This window comes from Canis aureus, chromosome 27 (assembly GCF_053574225.1).
Source record: "Canis aureus isolate CA01 chromosome 27, VMU_Caureus_v.1.0, whole genome shotgun sequence".
Lineage (NCBI taxonomy): Eukaryota > Metazoa > Chordata > Mammalia > Carnivora > Canidae > Canis > Canis aureus.
This window is the reverse complement of record NC_135637.1, coordinates 32,891,225-32,911,798: the sequence shown is the minus strand read 5'-3', so window position 1 is coordinate 32,911,798 and position 20,574 is coordinate 32,891,225. Positions and strand designations below refer to the sequence as shown.

General features: G+C 44.2%; 3 protein-coding genes across 3 annotated transcripts in view; 2 read left to right on the top strand and 1 right to left on the bottom strand.

Moving 5' to 3' along the window:
• Positions 1-4,074: 4,074 nt before the first annotated feature.
• Positions 4,075-20,520, bottom strand: SNRPD3 (small nuclear ribonucleoprotein D3 polypeptide). Its single transcript, XM_077874510.1, has 4 exons — positions 19,944-20,520; positions 17,247-17,390; positions 5,962-6,154; positions 4,075-4,294 (listed from the first exon to the last, which is right to left on the bottom strand). The coding sequence occupies exons 2-4, from the start codon at positions 17,370-17,372 to the stop codon at positions 4,233-4,235; spliced, it is 381 nt and encodes a 126-aa protein (XP_077730636.1). The 5' UTR covers positions 17,373-17,390; positions 19,944-20,520; the 3' UTR covers positions 4,075-4,232.
• Positions 11,460-12,033, top strand: LOC144299143 (thymosin beta-4-like). Its single transcript, XM_077874511.1, has one exon. It carries the CDS (start codon positions 11,547-11,549, stop codon positions 11,679-11,681), a length of 135 nt encoding a protein of 44 aa, XP_077730637.1. The 5' UTR covers positions 11,460-11,546; the 3' UTR covers positions 11,682-12,033.
• Positions 20,190-20,574, top strand: part of GUCD1 (guanylyl cyclase domain containing 1) — a 13,568-nt gene continuing 13,183 nt past the window's right edge. The window contains exon 1 of the mRNA XM_077874508.1: positions 20,190-20,382. The gene's annotated coding sequence lies outside the window, so the exon portion shown is untranslated. The remainder of the gene's footprint in view (positions 20,383-20,574) is intronic.

Below are 20,574 nucleotides of genomic sequence, written 5' to 3'. Positions count from 1 at the left end.
TCAATGCCTTTGAAAGCCCCACATCAAAATGTAAACAGAACTTGAGAAATTCCTCCACCCCTTCTGAAAATCCCCTAGACCAGCCTATAAAAAAACCAGCTGTAACCCACTTCGGGGTCCAAGTCCCTGCTCCACTGTGTTGGGTATACTTAGACCCAAGCTCGAGCTTGCTAATAAACCCTCGCGTGCTTGCATCGGTGTCGGCTCCTTGGTGGTTTCTCGGATTCGCAATCTTGGGCACAATAAGATAAGTCCAAGAGATCCAATATCTGAAGAACAGGACTTTCAGAAAGAAAAGCCAGAAAATTAAAGGAAGGAAATCATTAACAACTAATTCAAGAAAGTTTCCCAGAAGTGAAGGACCAGAGTCCATTTTGAAAGGGTTCAACAATAGCCTAGCACAATGCATGAAAACAAATCTTCACCAAGGCAAGTCCCTGTGAAATTTCAGAACACAGAGGACAGAATGGAGTCACATACAAAGAACCAGGACTCAGAATGTCCTGTCTCCTCTAACAGCAACACTAGCTGGTAGGTGAAGAGTAATGCCTTCAAAATTGTAAAGGAAAACAAATTCCTAACTAGAACTCCACACTTGATCAACTAGGAGAGGAGACATTTTTCAGACATGTGATTCTCTCAAACTTTCCATGTACCTGTTTTTTTACTGCAAGCACGCCATCAGAATGAGGTAATAAACCAAAGGGAAGAGGTTACACAGAAAACAGGAGATTCAGCTGGGAAGAACCCATGATGACAGCAATATATTAGGCACAAGGGAGAGCCAGTCCAGATAGATGCAGGTCAAGAAATTGATAAAACAGGGGTGCCTGAGTCAGTTAAGCATCTGCCGTCAGCTCAGGTCATGATCTCAGAGTCCTGGGATCTGGCCCTGTGTTGGGCTCCTTGCTCAGTGGGGAGCCTGCTTCTCCCTCTGCCCCTTCCCGCCTTGTGCAGTGCTGTCAAATAAATAAAATCTTAAAAAAAGAGAGAAATTGATAAAATGGAGGATGTTAAAGTCCTTAGGGGAACTCATGTTGAGTTAGTGACAAGTGGACAGAAAACTAAGCTAATAACTAATAAAATGCAAGAAGAGGACTAAATCTAGGGAAAACAAAGTTCTGCAGAGAAGATAATCTCGTTCACTACATGGCTCAGCTTTGATTTAAATACCCAGTTATAGTGCAAACACCTAATAGGATTTAACTAGAATTGTATCAGGGAGATAGGTGATGCGGAGTACATGCATGGTGGGAAGGTGAGAGAGGTCAAAAGATAATGCCTAGGGGCTCCTGGGTGGCTCAGTCAGTTAAGCAGCTGCCTTCAGCTCAGGTCATAATCTCAGGGTCCTGGAATCAAGCCCCAAGTCGGGTTCCTAGCTACTCCCTCTCTTGCTCTCCCTACTTGTGCTCTCTATCCTCTCAAATAAATAAAATCATTAAAAAAAAAGATAATGCCTAAAATGCAAACATCAATAAATAGCCATGCATACGTTTAAACTAAGACCTGGTAGCAAATACAAACTTACCAGCCAACAGCTGAAAGGGAATACTGCAAAGCAGGGAAAATGAGGAAGGGCAGGTAGGATAGGAAGGTTGTTTTTCATAATAAACCTCACAGAACTATTTGCTCTTTCAATGCAAAATATCAGATTTTCTTCCCAAAATACAGGATATAAAATTGTTTACAAACCTATGTTGTTCATTTTTAAGTTTCCAAATTTTTACTGTGAATGTTTAATTAAAAACAAAACCATAGGGGATCCCTGGGTGGCGCAGCGGTTTGGCGCCTGCCTTTGGCCCAGGGCGCGATCCTGGAGACCCGGGATCGAATCCCACATCGGGCTCCCGGTGCATGGAGCCTGCTTCTCCCTCTGCCTGTGTCTCTGCCTCTCTCTCTCTCACTGTGTGCCTATCATAAATAAATTAAAAACAAAACAAAACAAAACAAAAAAAACAAAACCATAAATGGGTACTCTCTTCACTATTCGGGATTTAGGTAAGATTAGAGGTGGTTTTTTTTTTTTTTTTTTTTTAGAGGTGGTTTTTACTGGGTATACAGTCATGTAAGATTGGTATTCCTCCATGGTTCCCAAGGTAAGCCTTACCTAGTCAGCTTTTCAGATCCAGGATGTAATTCAGGCATTAAGTATAATGTGTTATTTAAGTCTTATTTACTATAAAGTATAATATACGTTGTGACCATACTAAAGTAACATATTCCAGTCCAGGATATCAAAACATGGCCTCAGGTCTGCTGAATCAGATCTACCTAAATCGGGTGGCAAGGGCACTGCTTAACATGCAGATTCCTGGGCTTTTCCCCAGACCAATTACTCAACAATCTCTAATCACAAGGGTGGGCCTTGTGATCTTCAGTCTAACAAGATCCCTAAACTGATGTTGAAAAATACTGCTCAAAAAAAAAAAGAAAAAAAAAAAGAAAAAAAAAAAAAAGAAAAAAGAAAAATACTGCTCTCACTCACTATAATCATTCAATAGTATTCATTAGTAATAAGCCAATAAATCAATGTCTGTAAATCAAAGTCAGCAGCAGGGAAGAGGGAAAGGAATCCACACAAGGTAGTGGATATCACAAGGTCTATGTGAAAGAATTCCACTTACAAACACAAACACTTCAGAGAAATTCCACTCCATAACTAACTCAATGTTACAGTTTTATCAGAAACAGTACGTTAAACTCTTGGTCAAAGCTAAAACAAATGGATTCTAACTATTCACATTAAGATCATTTGAAATGGCCCTCAGGCCAGGATCCCCTCTACTGGGGTAGCACAGCCTGCAGGGCCATTAGCATTTATCCAATGTGTCAGAGAAGCTGAGGGCACTGGAGCAAGAGGCACAGGGTTTGCTCTGGTGGATGGGTCTCTGAAGCCTTACTTCTGTGCCAGCAGTATCTGACCGATACTCTTGATACTTATTCTTTAGTTCTTTATTACAAGCATATGCAAGGGCTGTTACATTGAGGTAGTATCATGATTATAAGATAGAGCTTGTTAGAAAATCCCTACTTGATGCCTAGAGTTAATAGATATGTTGGATTTTCTTCTTCCTCTTTTATTACTTAAACGTGTCCCATGAGCAATGTTCTGAGGTCAATTAATCAATCAATCCCTTTTCCTCTTAGTTTTTGTTGAAGTTCATCCTTATACTGAACCCCTGGCAAGACCTCTTTTCAGTATTTGACTTCAAGTTTGCTTTTCCAACTTGTGTTTTTGTCAGTTATTCACTTTACATACCTTGTCCTCTCTACTTTTGTTACATCAGAAACCATGGCTATGCCATTGCATGCTGAGATGCTCTAACAAATGCATAAGAATCTGTCCCTGCTAATCACCACAAAACTGCTTATGAAGCCAATGTAGGAGCCACATATGTTGACAACCAAAATTCTCTAAAATTATCTTTTAATATTAGATTACTTTTGCCAAATGCAGAACCACTAGGGTTTCTAGGCTACAAAGATCAGAATGGTGGGCTTTTCCATGGGCCAGGAGCACCCATGCTGGGTTGTTTAAGCTGAGCTGATGTAACTCTATAAAAGTTACCTGAACAAAGCACCATGTAAGTGTTTGTGTCTGAAGACCAACAAGACATCTGTGTGTTCTCAGTGTTTTTCTGAGGGTTTAGCCAGTAACTGGCCTGGAACAGTAGCTTAAAATCTTATCAATAACTGTGCTATTTCAAAGTACTGGCATTCTCCCAGGATAGTCTCCTGGGTGTCAAAATTGAACCTGCTGCCAAAGCAAACAGAACACCAAACTCCAAAATGAACACACAGTCCTTATTTTTTCAAAAAGAAAAACAACAGGGGCACCTGGATGGCTCAGTTGGTTAAGCGTCCAACTCCTGGTTTTGGCTTAGGTCATGATCTCAGGGTCATGAGACTAAGCCCTGCATCCGGCTCAGCACATAGCATGGAATCTACCTGGGTTTCTCTTTCCCTCTACTCCACCTCTGGGCACCCTAGCACTCACATACATGGACGCATGCGCTCTCTCTCTCTAAAATACCTAAATCTTAAAAAAAAAGAAAAAGAAAAACAACAACAACAAAAAACACCACCATATTTATTTAGTTTAACATTTCCCCTGATCTAAAGAGAAAGATGTCAAAAGAAAAGCTAGAACATATACATAAGCACACATCCCCTCTGAACCTTAGATAACCTAAAAGGAAAAATAACAGCAAAGTTCTGTTCAACAGATAAATTTATCTCCGCTTCTGGAAGATGTTTCCACGCCCCATTCCACGTCCTCTTCCTCTTGCAGCCACTAAAAGGTAGGAGAGAAAGGATAGGCCACATCAGTGCAGTCAGCAAATGCTCATGCCAGAGCGCTTGGACATTGGCACAGGAAGGGGCCAGAAAGGCCACCTAGCTAAACACCATGCCCACCCCATAGCATTTCCTCACTGAATGGGGACTGATGGCTGGCATCAGAGCTGGAGTGCCTTCCAATGCTGCACTGCTCTCAACAGGAGGCTGGGAGTCAGGGTGTTGAGAGCTAAGGTGGTTTGGGGATCAAGCCTGAGAACCACAGAAAAGATGAATTCCCAGAGAAGGCCTGGGGTGAGCTAATAAAACATGACAGATGAATTTAATTTACACTTAAAATTCTGAAACAAATAATACTAAACATCTGTTAAATCTTCCTAAACCTGGTAACAGGTTTTATTAGTTTTTGAGCTATTCTGCAATATAAAATGTTTCACAACAGCAAGACAAACAAATAAAACCACTCCCCAAACAAAGAACATAACAAGCTGCTGCTCTCTGAGACTCCAAGAGTTCCAGGACCAGTAGCTCTGAAGGACAGGTGAAAATATCCTAATGGCTACTAACTGGAGCCTGGACCCCTCTTCTTTCTTACAGAGCCTAGTGTCGACCTGAAGAAGAGGGAGGAAGGTCACCCAAGAATCCAGCCACATGCTGAAGAGAACCAGAACAGGGGACTGGCAGTGGCATAGCTACTGGGCTGCACCTTTTGTTAGAGAAGACGGTGCAGTTACAACAGTGACCATGAGGGCAGCTCCTCCCTGAGAAAGAGAGAACAGCATTTCTAGGGCGAAAACCAGTATTTCTGAAAACTATTCCTTCACTAGGACAAAAGGCCTAGGGCTTCTGGTTTTACAGATGCCACTCATCTAAGAGGGGCAAGGAGAGTCTCGGATTGGTTTTCTGGAAGGACATTTTCAAGGACTACTCTATTGTACCTTTAAACTCAAAAGCTACCTCACATACAAAATAGCACAGCAACAAAAGATACTGATAGAGAATCCAGTGACCTTTCTGCATATAAATCCTTTTACTGATACTCGTTTCTAATAAATGTACTTATTTCCTACATAATCAGCAGAGCTTTTCATGGAAAAACCTCTGATTGGGTTAACCCAAAAGAAAGGCCAGACTAAAGATGGTTACTGGATCACTGGGGACATGCTAAAGGAAGGAATTATTTTCAAATATAAGAATACTTGAAAACAGTCCCTTTAATGGGTATAGATGGCTTAAAACTGTTTATTTCTTACATGAAAATGGATCCCTGCTATCAGTATTTCCCCTCACTTATGCTGTCAATAAACACCCCAGCTTCTCTGGGAACAACTGCCTCACCGCTTCAGGAGTTAGCCAATCTACATCACAGAGCTGCTGCTCAGCAAATTAGGTTAAGAGCAAGCCTCCCCCAGACTCTTTGGACAGACTTTCTGGAAAGAAAGGGGTCTCTTAGAAAGTCATTATAAGGGCTTATCCACTTTCTCTTTTTTCTAAGGAGGCACTTTGGATTTTGCATAGGCCCTATGAATGTGACAGGTGAGGTGAGACAGAAAAGACAAGACTGGACTGGCTCCAAGTTCACCCCATGCCCAGATGACTGACAGGGCCCCTTCCTAAAAGATACATGACAAACACATATGTTAACTGTGCATGAGGAGCACATACCTTGAGCTTTCAGAATAGCAGCTTTCCCCCGGCCAGCTCCCGAGCCTTGGTTTTTGTTTTTCATGCTCTTTAACATGGGTGCATTTTTCAGCATGTCAGGCAAAATGAGAAAGCGGATCTTGCTGCCACGGATGTACACCTGCTCCAGCTGTGCCACTCGGCCATCTCTGTATGTGACTGTGATGTTGGACATCTGGAAGGAAATCGCCAGCTCATCAGTAAGGGTGAACAACACTAGCAGAGAACAAGGGCATACAAAGAGGGAGAGCCTTGGCTGGTGGTAGGGAAGTCCAGAAATGAACAAACTAACAGCATGAAATAAAGGAGCCAGGCAAAGCCAAGGGAAAAGGAGTACCTATGGTGTGCCAGTAACCTCAAAAGCACATCACATATTTGGTCCTCACAGTTCCAGGATAGGTTATGGGCATTCCTATTTTTACAGATAAACAAAACAACCAAAGCACTTGTCCAAAGTCCAACAGCCAGAATGAAAGGATCCAGATTCAAACCCAGCTAGCCTGACTCTAGAGACCTAACTCTGCTATACTGCTTCCCTTGCCAGCATGTGAAGGGGGCTGTTATGGTGATAAACTACCTGAATCTGCCTGTCCAAATTCTGAGTCCTCTCTTGCATCCCAGCACAAAGACTACAAAGGCACCATGAAGGGCATGAGTGTGCACCAGAGGCAGCTCCTATCCTCCCAGAGTGCTCACTCTAGAAGGTGGGACAGAGCCCCTCCAGCTTCAGTGACAGCAACTGAGAAGTATAGGTGGCAGTGCCTGTACGAAGAGCTCAGAATATTGGGAGAGGTGTGAGGCAAGAGCCTGCACTCAGAGACAGGACACTGGAGCATGAACCTACCGGATACAAGGACTGGAGCAGAGCAATCAGGAGAGGGGACAAAGTTATCACCTCAGAGACTATGGGAGTCACTCATTTGTGGACACAGGATAAGTGGATAGGGTCAGGGGAGCACTTTGGAAACATCAATATGCCAATGTGGATTAATTGTGGGATGGAGAGACAGGGGGCCTAGAGGGAGACCAGCCAGCAGACCAGCTTGGCATAGGAAGGTGACATAAACCAGCCAGTGTCAACCTCAACAGGCACCACGTTTACCATAAAAAGTATCTTATTTTGAGTCTTCTGGATGAAACAGTATATAATTTATTCAGAATGGGTCAAAGCTGACATTGTAGAGAGAGGTGCTGTCTCTCCAGATTTGACTGGCTTGTTGCCAACTCATTCTTTTCTTCAAAGTGCTAACTGGCCACCCAGCCTCTGCCTGAGCCATCTGTTGGCAAAAAGACTAACATTCTTGGGCCCTTGCTAAATCTGTGCGTTGGAATGGTTTGTACAGCTTCAACCTACCATCCTTGTTCCACTCTCAGGGGTAACAAAGCTCAAGTTTCACATAAATATTCTGCTCCAGGCTCAACATCCCCAGCTTCGTAACAAATTTCCACAGAGCTTCTAAATCCTTGCCATCCTGTTCTTGCCTCAAAGAATACCATGACCTCTAGGGGCGCCTGGGTGGCTCAGTAAAGGATCTGACCTCAGCTCAGGTCGTGACCTCAGGGTCCTGGGATTGAGCCCCACCCAAACCCCACATCAGGCTCCACGCTCAGGAGAGTCTGCTTGTCCCTCTGCCCTCCTCCCACGTGTGCTCTCAATCTGCCAAATAAATAAAATCTAAAAGAAAAAAACAGTACCATAATCTCTGGTGCTACAATTGAACACCATGTATGGTTAACAAAAGCCAACTTCTACTGAGCACTTACTAGTTTCCCAGGCAATTTCACATCATAACTCCTGTAAATCACACAATTCTACGAGATAAATACCATCGCCATCTCCACTAGATATAAAGAGGTGCAGCCTCCAGAGACAGGTCTCTCCTTAGAGGACACTCTTACCCACTCTATTCTTCTGCCTAAGGTCGCACTGCCTGTGTGGTCCAGACAGCACTCGAACTCAGGTCTAACTCTAAACCCACACTTTTAAACCATATATCAGATCACCACTTCCTTAAATGGTTAAAGAGCAAATAAATGAGACAAATATTCCTAAATGCTGTTCCTATTACCAAGGAAGGACATATTAAAAGCTCAGTAACAATAAATATAAACGACAATTAAGACATCTATTTTGGAGGCTGTGCCACTGCTAAGCTACTTCTCCTCCTGCACATTCTATTACACCTCACTCGTTCCTCTGTTATAACCTCTCCAACCCACTTTGAGAATCCCTGACAGAGGAGTGTTCTGTAAGACCAACAAGACTGTTTTCACAAATGGATATGTCCAGAACAACTGACTCCTATGACAACCCTAATAGTGACCAGGTCAGTTATTCTTCTCATGCACTCCCCTGCAGCACCAGCAGAGAAATGGCTGCACTGTGTATAAAGCCCCAGAGTCCCACCCACCGGTACAGCTTGTTAGTAAGCTCAAGCTATGTCTGCATCATAAGCCAAAGGCAACAACTTGAGTGAACTAGGTTTCAGTGAAAGTCAGGTAGGAACATCCACTTTACTCAACTTTCCTAAACAGCCATAATGAAACATAGGTGGCATAAACCAGATGCCCAACTGAAATGACATGTTGGGGGAGAGAGATCTTAGTACAGTCAAAATTATGGGCATTTCCTTACACACCCAAGGCTGAGAGGAGAGCACTAACTCTAGAGCTGTAAAGCAATGTTGGGGTGACTGGGGTCGTCAATCACAACATCCCTGTTGTGGGGCATACAGCAAGTGCTCAACAAATGTTTGGTCCCCTCCCCCACTTTACCCTGCCCTACCATTAAGAGCAGAGCCTCCTTCTTTTGCTCTGATCCCTTCTACTCATCTTCCTGCCTGAAATCTGATACAGTGAAGGTCTGACACTTTCAGAATCAACAGGATCTAGCAAGTTTACTATACACCTCACCTTCAGAGACTATGATTAAGATCAGAGATTTGAGACACAGAGATTTGAGTTTAGATCCACTCCTTCCATGCTTGGTCACGCTGGACATCTGGAAGCTTGTCCTCAGAGAGGTCTTGTGATAACTGAAAGGTCTACTATACATAAAAAACACTAACACAGTGCCCGGTACAGAACAAGCATGGAATGAATGGAAGTTTCTGGCACTAAGCTTTTTTAAAAAATTATTTATTTATTTTAGAGAAAGAGAGCATGTGCTCGCAGGGGCAGAGGGAGAGAATCTTCAAGCAGACTCCCTGCTGAGTGCAGAGCCCACCATGGGATTTGATCTCCTGGCCTTGAGATCATGACTTGACCTGAGCCAAAACAATGAGTGGGACGCTTAATGCACTGTACCACCTAGGCACACAGTGAATGGAAATTTCTGGTACTGTTAAGCATACAGTCTTTTGGAGGCAGGTCCTAGCCTGACATGTTAAACTAAGACTTTAAAAATTTTAGGCATCCCTGGGTGGCGCAGTGGTTTGGCGCCTGCCTTTGGCCCAGGGCGCGATCCTGGAGACCTGGGATCAAATCCCACATTGGACTCCCGGTGCATGGAGCCTGCTTCTCCCTCTGCCTGTCTCTCTCTCTCTCCCTCTCTCTGTGACTATCATAAATAAATAAATTAAAAAAAAAATGTTAAAAATTTTAACAGCACCCAGATCTTGTTTTTGTGGAGGTTTCTAAAAATAGATTTTATGTATTTATTTGCCAGAGAGAGAGAGAGCGAGCAAGCACGCGCACAGCAGGGCAGTGAGAGAGGCAGGCTCCCCCCTGAGGACGGAGCCCAACCTGGGGCTCCAGGGGCCTGGGATCATGGCTCGAGCTGAAGGCAGACACTTAACCGACTGAACCACCCAGGCACCCCCAGATCTTGGTTTTTATTTTTTATTTTTATTTTTTTTTTTGGTTTTTAAATTCTACTCCCAACCAAAAATAAACCAAGGCTACCTGAAGAAATGGCTGATTCCAGAGCTGGGTTAGGGAAGGAAAAGGAGCCTGTAACAAACATCTTACTGTAGAAGATCAAGATGTGCTCCCTAAAATGGCCAGGACACACCAAAAGGACACAAAAGGAGTCAGCTTCTGGACAAATTTGGGATAAACCAACCAAGATGATGATAGTAACAGATTATAACCCATTTAATGAAACAGAAACCCATGAGCCTATACTGATAAAGGGAAGCAGACCTAGTAAATATATAAAGGACGATGGGAATTAAAAACAAAAACCATTCTGGGGTGCCTAGGCGGTGCAGCGTGGTCAAGCATCTGACTCTTGGTTTCAGCTCAGGTCTTAATCTTGGGGTTGTGAGACTGAGCCCTACTCAGACAGGAGTCTGCTTGAGATTCTCTTTTCCTCTCCTTCTGCCCCTCCCCACCTCAAACACCTGCTCTCCAGCTCAAGTCCCCTCTCCCTCTCAAATAAATAACTCAATCTTAAAAAAAATTCTTTTGCAACCATCACGGTAAAAAGATTCAAGCAAGTATCTTCACAGGATGCCAAATGGGGGTGGTAGAGGAAGTGGTCATGAGAAACAGAATACTCATAAGATATTTACTTAAAGAACCTTCCTCACAAAATTCTCTTTCGTTGCAAAAGATAAAAGAACATACAGTGGAGAGACCACACAACACCTCAACCAAATTATCCAGGTTAATATAACCAAAAAGGAGCGAACAGGTGTTTCAGGCCTCCAAGTGACCCCAAGAAGGAGAAGAAATCACTTACCAGTAAGAGCCAAAACAACACAAACAAACAAAAAACCTCAAATCCAGTCATGAGGAAACACCAGAGAAACTCAATCAAAAGACATTTTAAAGATTATTCCTTCATTCATTCCAGACAGAGAGGCAGACACAGGCAGAGGGAGAAGCAGGCTTCTTGGCAGGGAGCCCCATGTGGGACTCAATCCCAGGACCCCGGGATCACTCCCTGAGCCAAAGGCTCAATCGCCGAGCCACTCAGACGTCCCTCAAAAGACTCCTTAAAACAACTGGCCAATATTCTTCAAAAATGTCAATGCCGTGAAAAGCAAAAGGTGTATGAAGAAATTCCCAACCACACTGCATTAAGAAATTTGAAGAACTTTCCCAGTCTTAATTCTGAGCAGTTTTCTGATAGTCATGTGGGAGCTTCTCTGAGGTTATCATTTTTACAGGAAGAAATCATGCACAGGTCATTTTCCCACAGACCATTATTCCATAATCAAGAAAAGATAGGGTTTGGGATGCCTGGGTGGCTCAGCGGTTGAGCATCTGTCTTAGGCTCAGGGCGTGATCCCACACTGGGCTCCCAGCATGGAGTCTGCCTTCTCCCTTGGTCTATGTCTCTGCCATTCTCTGTCCCTCTCATGAATAAATAAATAAAATCTTTTAAAAAAAGAAAAGATAGGGTTTGAACAGTTAGTGATGGAGTAGTTATATCAAAGCCCCAAAAGCACCATTTTGGCTCCTTTAGAGTCTCTGAACTCTATCACTCTCTCCTACCTAATTTTCAGGAATAATATAGCTTTAAGAACAGTGAAATTGATTCGGCAGCGATTACTGAGTGTACCGGTTTTCTCTTCCGTCACCAGCTCGCTCATGCGCCTTGCTCCACGTCTTCTGCAAACATGTCTGACAAACCCGATATGGCTGAGATTGAGAAATTCGATAAGTCAAAACTGAAGAAGACAGAAACACAGGAGAAGAATCCACTGCCTTCAAAAGAAGCGATCGAACAGGAGAAGCAAGCGGGCGAATTGTAATGAGGCGTGCCCCGCCAATATGCACTGTACATTCCACAAGGATTGCCTTCTTTACTTCTTTTAGCTGTTTAACTTTGTAAGATGCGGTGAGGTTGGATCAAATTTAAATGACTGTGCTGCGGCAGCTCTTATCAAAGAATCTGAACTACTACTGACCAGGAACGTTAAACCTTCTTTTCATCTACCTGTCTGGCTGGCAGGGAAGGAAAATAACTTTGTTGCTGAAGGAAAAAGCTGGGACAACAGTGAAATCTAGAGTAAAAATTAAGAGGGTCCACGATGTTCTCCAGGCTGTGAAATGCAGTTTATTCAGAGTGCCATTTTTTTCTTTGTATGATTTTATTTTATTTTATTTTTTTCTTTGTATGATTTTAATTATTGGAATGCACAATTTTTAATATGCAAATAAAAAGTTTAAAATGTAAAAAAAAAAAGAACAGTGAAATTTTGGGTTTGATCATTTGCCCTCTTATCTATTTTTTTGGCCTTTTTGTTTTATTGAGATATAACTGATATACAACATTGTGTAGGTTTAAGGTATACAGTATATAATTCGATACATTTATAGTACAATGACTACCACTGTAACATTAACTTCTCTTTCATGTCATATAATTAGCATTTCTTCTAGTGATGAGAACAATTAATATCTTGTATTTCAGCAAGTTTAATGTTTATAATACAGTTTTGTTGCCTATAATCACTATACTGTGTATTAGAACTCCAGGACTTAATTTATCTCCTAGTTGCATACCCGCTTTTAAATAATCTTTACTGTGCTTCATGATCATAAACTTAACACGTATCTTAATTTTTGAAGTGAAAAAATTTTTTTTCTTAAAAATTTCAATCCTATATGGGGTGCCTGACTGGCTTAGCTGGAAGAGCATGCAAATTTTCTTTTTTTAAAGATTTTTTAAAAAATCTATCTATCTATCTATCTATGACAGAGAGAGGAACACTAATGGTGGTGAGAGGCAGAGAAGAAGCAGACTCCCCGCTGAGCAGGGAGCCTGATGTGGGGCTCAATCCCAAAACCCTGGGATGATGACCTGAGCCGAAGGCAGATGCTTAATCAACTGAGCCACCCAGGCACCCCAAGCATGCAACTCTTGATCTTGGGGCCACGAATCTGAGACCCACTGAGGGTGTAGAGAGATCATTAAAAAAAAAAAAAAAAAAAGAAATCAATAAAAACTTTAAAGTTTTCAATCTCAGTTTCCACCAAAACTACTCACTTTGGTTTTACTCAAAAACAATGCATTTTTATGTATCACTTATAATTTGACTTCATTTCTATAAAACTGGGAACATGTTGTGTTTTGTATTTTTTCCCCACTTATGTCAATAGCATTTCCCCCATGACATTAAATATTCTTCCATGTTATTTGGATGAATAATATTATTTGTAATGTACCCTTTGTTTAATCATAACTTATTTAACTCATTAGAATGATTGTTGTTTTTAGGTTTTTAATCATTTAAAAACAACACTGCAGGGGTGCTGGGTGGTTCAGTCAGTTTTGGCTCAGGTTGTGTTCTAAGGGTTGAGGGATTGGGCCTGTGGCAGCCTCCACCCTCAGTGGGGAGTCAGCTTGGGATATTCTTTCTTCCTCTGCCTCCTCCCTTGCTTGTACACACTCTAAAATAAATAAATCTTGAGGAAAAAAATAAAAATAAAAACAGCATCGCAATATAAACAAATTTTAGAAGTATAACTACAGCACCGAACGACAGGAACCTTTCTATATTGACCTATGTTAAATGTGCTTCCAGAAAGGATTTAACAATCCCTACTTCTACTGGCAAACTAGTTAAGGAACCCTTAGTAGAATTATGAATTTTATTTTGCCATCTTGTAAGTGTAGAAATTCTTACTGTTTCCCAATGTGCAGGTCTGAATATTAATAAGGCTATTATTTTTGTATGTTAAACGTTCACTTTACATATTTTTCTTCTGTTAATTAGCCATTTCATGACTTTGGTTCACTTTTAATAGGGAAATTAACTTTTGTTTGGAAATTAACATTTTGACTCGTAAAAACTTTATGTTTAAATACAGTAACTTTCACCATAAAAAAATTATGAGATGTCCTAAATGTCTGAATATGGACTACTATTGAGCCAGGAGAATATTTCTAGCATTCACTAAGACTACAAAAGAACCTCCAAGGGACCCTTCACACTGGGTACCTAATAAAATGCACAGCCATAAAAGTTGCCCCATAAAGATTACATAAATATAGGCTGGTCTATAAAATCAAAATGATGTGCTTATTTCTACTCATAATTCCTCACTTTAAAGCTCCTCTTTGGGGCAGCCCCGGTGGCGCAGCGGTTTGGCACTGCCTGCAGCCCGGGGTGTGATCCTGAAGACCCAGGATTGAGTCCCACGTCGGGCTCCCTACATGGAGCCTGCTTCTCCCTCTGCCTGTGTCTCTGCCTCTCTTTCTCTCTCTCTCTCTCTCTCTGTGTCTCTCATGAATAAATAAAATCGTTTTCTTTAATAAAATCTTTAAAAAAATAAAATAAAAAATAAAACTCCTCCTTGGTTTTTAATATCTTACCAAATATTTGACTAAGATTCCTTGTTAAGAAATATGTTTTTTTTTTAATTTTGAAGAAAAATCCCTTCATTCCCTCATTGACATTTAATAAAAACAGGATGCTCAAAACCATGTTAAGTATACATAACCAAGAACAGAAACTTTCCCATTTGGGGATCTCTGGTTTTAAATCATCCATACCCAGGCTGGGCAAGAGATCCATACACTCCTCCATTGGGTCCCATCTCTTTACAAACAAAAATCAGCTCAAGAAAACCACACGATGAACCACAGAAGCCTTCTCACCCCATGCACACAGGGCCCTCAGGAGATGCTCGAAGCAGCACTTGTGGGGCTCTGTCATCTATAGATGCCACGTCCTACAGCACTGGCTAGCAGATCATGCCTGCCTTGCAGCTGTGGGGTAGAGAGCAGAAGGATAAGGCTCCCTGACTTCTCAGCCAAACCTCAGATGCAAAAAAGCATCTACATCCTCTGACTCTTATGAGCACCTTCAAGAACGTCATCCTAGGATTAATGCTTGCATAACTTACATTTGCATTATCAAAAAGGGCTGTGTTAACAGGCTACACTAAAAATACCAGAGGAACCAGGGGCACCTGGCAGCTCAATTGGTTAAGTGTCTGCCTTCAGCTCAATTAATGATCTCAAGGTCCTGGGATCTAGTGCCCCCCCCCCCCCCCCCCACGATTGGGCTCCCTGCTCAGCAGGGAGTCCGCTTCTCCCTCTGCCCCTCCCTCTCCGCTCATGCTGTTTCTTGCTTTTTCTCTCTCAAATAAATAAATAAAATCTTAAAAGAAAAAATACCAGAAGAACCCAAAAAGAAGGTGTATTTTGTATGGTGATGACATTATTTAATAGAATAAGACTATATCTCGGGCAGCCCTGGTGGCTCAGCGGTTTAGCGCCGCCTTTAGTCCAGGACATGATCCTGGAGACCCGGGATCGAGTCCCACGTTAGGCTCCTTGCGTGGAGTCTGCTTCTCCCTCTGCCTGTGTCTCTGCCTCTCTCTGTGTCTGTGTCTCTCATGAATAAATAAATAAAATCTTAAAAAAAAAAAAAAAAAAAAGACTATATCTCTTTCATCAGGGTCCAGGGGGAAAATGTCTCCCACATCTGAATGCCAGGGAAAACTGTACAACTGGTATTTTATCTAAGGACACTAGGCACTTTAGAACTGATTTCCCTCTGCTGGGCCTCTAAGTAGCTTAGAACAGAATATACGTTTATTAAATGCACAATTCAGGTTTACATTTCTGGGTACCACCTACCTGACTTTATGGTCTACCCCAAGTTACCTGCACCTTGGCCTATCTGTCCATTTTTACCTTATCATAGTTTTTTTTCCCCCAAGATTTTATTTGAGAGAGCAAGAGAAAGCAAGAGGGGGTGTGTGGCATGAGCTAGGGGGAGGGGCAGAGGGAGAGTGAGAAGCAGGCTCTCCATTGAGCAGAGAGCCTGATCTGGGGCTCAATCCCAAGGCCCTGAGATCATGACCTGAGCCAAAGGCAGATGCTTAACCGACTGGAGCCGCTCAGGTGCCCCTTATCATATAGTTGTTTTTTTTTTTTTAAATAAACTACCTATAACTCTTTTTTTTTAAATATTTTATTTATTTATTCATGAGAGACACATAGAGAGAGACAGAGACACAGGCAGAGGGAGAAGCAGGCTCCATGCAAGGAAGCCTGATGTAGGACTCGATCCCAGGACTCCAGTATCATGCCCTGAGCTGAAGGCAGACACTTAACTGCTGAGCCACCCAGGTGTCCCTCACTTCTAACTCTTTTTGAAAGAAGACAGCAAAAAGTCTAGAAACCAAAGACATGTTCTTAGGGAAAAAAAGTCCATGCCAATTGTGGTTGTGGTGAGACACTCTTAACTGCTTCCCAAATCTTTGTAGTGTATGGTCCACCACACTTTTGTTAATGAATCTTTAGAAAAAAACAAAACAAAAGTTATTAAAACCCAACACTGAATGGCAAACAATGAACTCCAGCTGTCCTCTAGCAAAGGTTAGAAAGTGCTAAGGAGATGCTCTCAGCCCCAAAGGGCAAACTAGCCAGGGCCAGGAAGGAAGGCAGGCAGGGCAGACAGCAGTGCAGGAGCCACTGGCCTTATGCATCCTGGGGATGTGTGAACAAACTGTGCTGTAGCCTGCTGGTTTTTATTCAGTGAACCAGGCTTAGGTAAACCCAGGGAAGCCTCAGCATCTAGACATGGATGGTGTTATGGCCTGAATCTTAACTGCCCCCAATTCATCTGCTGAAGTCATAACCCCCCAGTATCTCAGAATGTGACCATATTTAGAGACCAGATCTTTACAGAGGTAACTGAACCCTAACTCAACATGACTTGTGTCCTTGAAAGAGATCAGGATACAGACACACACATGCGAAGATACAGGAAGAAGGCCATTATAAGCCAAGGAGAGAGGCCTGGAACTGATCCTTCCTTCATGACCCTCAGAAGAACCAACCATGTAACACCTTGATCTCAAACTTCTTGTCTCCAGAAGCCCAAGGGAATAAATGTGATTGTTTAAGCCACCCAATGTGAAACTTTGTTATGACAGCCCTAGCAGATTAATGTAAGTGGGAAGCAAGTGACTGGCTCCCACCATCTGACAAGCATTCACTCATTTATTCTGCACTATAATGCTGAGGCTGAGGTATTGTTTTATTCCTGACTTAGAAAGGAGAGAACAGAGGGTGAGAGAGGTACGAAGCTTTCCCCAAGTCACACAAGGTAGGGGACTTCAATCTGATTCCAGATCTATCACACATAAGGCTGTGTGCTTTACATTACACTGGCTACATCTGAGAGCACCAAGGTCATCTGGTCAGACACTAGCAGCAAGTGTAACACTGTCTGGCACACATTAGGCACTCCATAAGTAAGTGTTCAAGGAGAAGAACTTCAAAAAGATCTACAATCACTATGTTTCTGTGCTCCAAGACAGAGCTACCCCATAACCTCATGTGGAAAGCAGGATACCTGGCAGTTCATGTTGTCTTCCGCCTCAATGAGCTTCCCACGATACACCTCGCCAGTGTTTGTCTCACATGTCACGATGTGGCCCTCGGCTTCGTGAAGGACTTTAATCGGCACACCAATAGACATCTTGGCAGGAAAAGAGTTCTACAGTGAAAGAGACAACAGTTAGTTCATTCTTCTGGGCCTAGGAAGTCATGTGACACATATCATGCCTCCCTTAAGGCCTGACACCCCATAAAACTTAGTAAGAATGGGACGCCTGGGTGGCTCAGTGGTTGAGCGTCTGCCTTTGGCTCAGGGCCTGATCCTGGATTCCTGGGATCGGGTCCCGCATCGGGCTCCCTGCATGGAGTCTGCTTCTCCATCTGCCTGTGTCTCTGCATCTCTCTCTCTGTCTCTCATGAATAAATAAAATCTTAAAAAAAAAAAAAAAAAAAAAAACTTAGAATATCAAAGCTGCCATTTCCCATAGAGAAAAAAGAGCTTAATTCCTAGTTTGAGGAACCCACCTGGGAAAATACACACAAGATGTGGGATGGTGAAGAAATGGGGGGGAAGAGGAAAAGCTAATAGGATGAGAAGTGCATTCCACCTCCTTCCCTGCTACCAGATACCCTTTTATCTTCATCAAATAACCAGTAACCAACACTGTGTGTATATTGGGAGACGGGACTGAAACGTAGGTGCCATACTCCGTATTTTCCAATCCATAGTTGCAGATGACACCACTTTGAGAGCTCATGATATACACCTGAGCTGTTCAATACAGTTGCCACAGTCCACATGCAGCTATTTACACCAAACTTAAAGTGAAAGAAAATAAAAATTAAACATTCACTCCTTCAGTCACATCAGCCACATTTCAAGAGCTCAACGGCCTTGGGCTAATAAAGTACTGGGCAATGCAGACAGAGACCAAAAGATCCAGGGAAGGGACCCAGGAGTGGCTCGGGGGTTGAGCGCCTGCCTTCGGCCCAGGGCATGATCCCAGGGTCCCTGGATTGAGTCCCACACCCAGCTCTCTGCGTGGAGCTTGCTTCTCTCTCTGCCTGTGTTTCTGCCTCTCTCTGTGTCTCTAGTGGATTAAAAAAAAAAAAAAAAAAAGATCCAGGGAAATCTAGAAGAGGTTGTGCATTTAGTTCAACTAATTAAGTACCTGTGGACGCTCCACCTCACCAAGGTTAAACAGAAAATAAAGTGTTCACAAAGGAACAGCGTGTTATAAGCAGGAAATGCTTGGAGGAAAAACATCATCAGGGCAATCAGCTGATTCCACATAAATAAAAGAAAACAAGCAGTGGATTTCGTATTCCCCGATGAGGAGCGAATGAAGGCTGGGGACACATCACATGTGTTCAAGGGAGGAGGGCGAACATGATGTTGGGGAAGGCAGGGCCCCTTGGTAAGGAGCCTCAAGAGTCTGGATTTTAGGCTGAAGACGGTGGGGAAGTACGGCAGGGCTGCGGGTAAGGAAGGAATGATCCAATAAAAACACAGCAGCGGGGATCCCTGGGTGGCGCAGCGGTTTGGCGCCTGCCTTTGGCCCAGGGCGCGATCCTGGAGACCCGGGATCGAATCCCACGTCGGGCTCCCGGTGCATGGAGCCTGCTTCTCCCTCTGCCTATGTCTCTGCCTCTCTCTCTCTGTGACTATCATAAATAAATAAAAATTAAAAAAAAAAAAAAAAAAAAGACAGCAGCGGGATCCCTGGGTGGCGCAGCGGTTTGGCGCCTGCCTTTGGCCCAGGGCGCGATCCTGGAGACCCGGGATCGAATCCCACGTCGGGCTCCCGGTGCATGGAGCCTGCTTCTCCCTCTGCCTGTGTCTCTGCCTCTCTCTCTCTGTGACTATCATAAATAAATAAAAATTAAAAAAAAAAAAAAAAAAAAGACAGCAGCGGGATCCCTGGGTGGCGCAGCGGTTTGGCGCCTGCCTTTGGCCCAGGGCGCAATCCTGGAGACCCGGGATCGAATCCCACGTCGGGCTCCCGGTGCATGGAGCCTGCTTCTCCCTCTGCCTATGTCTCTGCCTCTCTCTCTCTGTGACTATCATAAATAAATAAAAATTAAAAAAAAAAAAAAAAAAAAGACAGCAGCGGGATCCCTGGGTGGCGCAGCGGTTTGGCGCCTGCCTTTGGCCCAGGGCGCGATCCTGGAGACCCGGGATCGAATCCCACGTCGGGCTCCCGGTGCATGGAGCCTGCTTCTCCCTCTGCCTATGTCTCTGTCTCTCTCTCTCTCTCTGTGACTATCATAAAAAAAAAAAAAAAAAAGACAGCAGCGCTCACAAATGGATCGAACACGGTTTAGAAGGCAACCTGGTAGAGCTTCTGTACCAATACGGAAAGCACGAGAGGACCAGGGCCTGAAAGGGGGATGGAGGCAGGGATGCAAACAACTCCGAAAAGGATTATCCCGATGGGACCTGGGGGAAGGACGCAGCCAAGAACACTCTCTGTATATTCGGTAAACGTGGCCTGGAGAGACACAGAAAAAACAAAGAGCATATACTCTGGGGGGAAAGCTAATGAACTTGCTTCCAGGCGCTGGTGAGGCAACGCTGATGCTGGAGTGACCCGGGCTTCCCGCTCTTCTCCCTCCCCGAACCTCCAGGTGTTTCTGGGCAGCGCATCCTTCTCCGGCCCCAGACACCTCATGGGTGCTTCGGGTCGACCCCCGCCTGCCGCCCCGGCCTTACCTCACCAGCTCCGGCCTACTCTTCCTTCCCCGGGCCGCAGCAACTCCGGCGACGGCCAAGGCGTGAGCCGAGCGAATGGCGGGTCTCGCGCTCCCACAATACCACGCGTTCCCAAGATGCTGCGCGCGGGGCCCGGCCCCTTCCTTTTCTCCGCGGTGAGCGCGGTCTTGCAGCTGCTCCCCACTCACGCCGCCGGCTGGGAAACGTGGGCTCTGGTACGATAGTTCCGGCCCCGGAAAGGAGAGCTGGGGACGGGGCCCAGGTGCCGCCGGAAACACGGATCCTCAAGCCAGCGACGGGGGGCGGGGGGCTCGCGTTTCCAAACACCTCACACCAGGGAGTGGCTGGACGACAAGGCGGGGATCTGGGGCAGCAGGCAGGGGGGCCGAGGGCCAGGACCTCCCCTCACAATTTAGCCTTTGAAACCCGGCACCACCAGGTAAGGGGCGCCCTCAGCAAGGCGAGCTGGCTCACCGTGCGGATAGAGAAACAGGCTTAGAGCAAAGCGGGGGCCGGCCCTCAAGGAAGCCGAAGCAGCGCCAGGTCTCCTGGAGCCCCGCGGTGTGCGGACAGGACCTGGCTCTATGCCCGAGGCTGGCAGCGAAGCGGGGCCAGACAGGGACTGAGTCTC

Coding starts and splice junctions, on each gene's coding strand:
- LOC144299143 (XM_077874511.1), top strand. CDS start 11,547: ATGTCTGACAAACCCGATATGGCTGAGATTGAGAAATTCGATAAGTCA.
- SNRPD3 (XM_077874510.1), bottom strand. CDS start 17,372: ATGTCTATTGGTGTGCCGATTAAAGTCCTTCACGAAGCCGAGGGCCAC. Junction 6,155..17,246: donor AAGACAACATGAACTGCCAG/GTATCCTGCTTT, acceptor ATTTCCTTCCAG/ATGTCCAACATCACAGTCAC. Junction 4,295..5,961: donor TGCTATTCTGAAAGCTCAAG/GTATGTGCTCCT, acceptor CCTACCTTTTAG/TGGCTGCAAGAGGAAGAGGA.